We start from the raw sequence: 912 nt of genomic DNA, 5'->3' as shown, positions 1-912 counted from the left end.
GTGAGTGCAAATTGAATGAATGGCGCAAAAGTTACCAGACACTCATATATTTCCCTCTCTCTGCTTATTTCTGCCCATTTCGCAGCGGTTCGGCCGTCGGTGAATTACCAAGGTAAATATAAAAACAGTTTACTTAAGTTGAATACCAACATAATGTTGTCTCACGTTTCAGTTGTGTTCATGAGTACATGGATATCTACTCGGAGGTGCAGTCGTCGGAGCCAGCGGAACTGATCAATTCGCCATTCGGTGGCCGCTACTGCGGCACCATTCCGCCGCGTCGTCGCATTTCCATGTATCGGGCAGTTGCGATTTCTTTTTTTAGCAACAAGAACGTGACCACGGACCTGTTCGAGGGCACGTTTAGGTTTATAAATGCATGTGAGTAGAGGAAGTTATGGGTCATAACCCGAGACGCCCCCACCATTATTGACTACTGACTGTCTTGTGATTTCCTTCCTTCCAAATTCCACCCGAAAAGCGGAATATGAAATTGGCATACCCATTGCGGGGTCGCCATGTTCCTACACGATAACGCCCAGCATGAGCGTCAACAAAACTGGTGCGCTCATATCGCCAACCTATCCAGGTGCCTATCCGAAGGATATGTCATGCACATATCAGTTTCTTGGTGAATCGAATCAGAGGGTTAGATTAGAGTTTCGGGATTTTGATCTATTTTTTGGTGGACCACAGTGAGTACCTCTAATGCTGCACAGTTAAAAAACACACACAAAAGACACACAGCATATTAAAAAATACCCAATCACACAACCGGTAACAAGTCAAGATCAAAGCAAGTGCTGGCTTTTGGCCAAAACTTGCTCTGATTGGCAGCTCACACACTACCACACACACAATCTGTGAACTATCTAAACCGAATTTACCCTCATCCGAATGTCTCTAAAAACC

At 45.1% G+C, this 912-nt stretch overlaps 1 protein-coding gene across 8 annotated transcripts in view; it reads left to right on the top strand.

Annotated features, from left to right (window-relative positions):
* Positions 1 to 912, top strand: part of LOC6620703 (cubilin) — a 54,817-nt gene that overhangs the window by 46,310 nt on the left and 7,595 nt on the right. For all 8 annotated transcript variants that reach the window (XR_004362193.1, XR_004362194.1, XR_004362195.1 and 5 more), the window contains 3 exons: positions 86 to 112; positions 173 to 381; positions 482 to 695. Coding sequence is in view for 5 of the 8 variants with exons in the window: in XM_032722937.1 (XP_032578828.1) it covers positions 86 to 112; positions 173 to 381; positions 482 to 695 (450 nt within the window). In the remaining 3 variants the exon portion in view is untranslated. The remainder of the gene's footprint in view (positions 1 to 85; positions 113 to 172; positions 382 to 481; positions 696 to 912) is intronic.

Source organism: Drosophila sechellia, chromosome 3R, assembly GCF_004382195.2.
Source record: "Drosophila sechellia strain sech25 chromosome 3R, ASM438219v1, whole genome shotgun sequence".
Lineage (NCBI taxonomy): Eukaryota > Metazoa > Arthropoda > Insecta > Diptera > Drosophilidae > Drosophila > Drosophila sechellia.
Note: the sequence above shows the minus strand (reverse complement) of the source record. Positions and strands in the feature narration are given on the sequence as shown.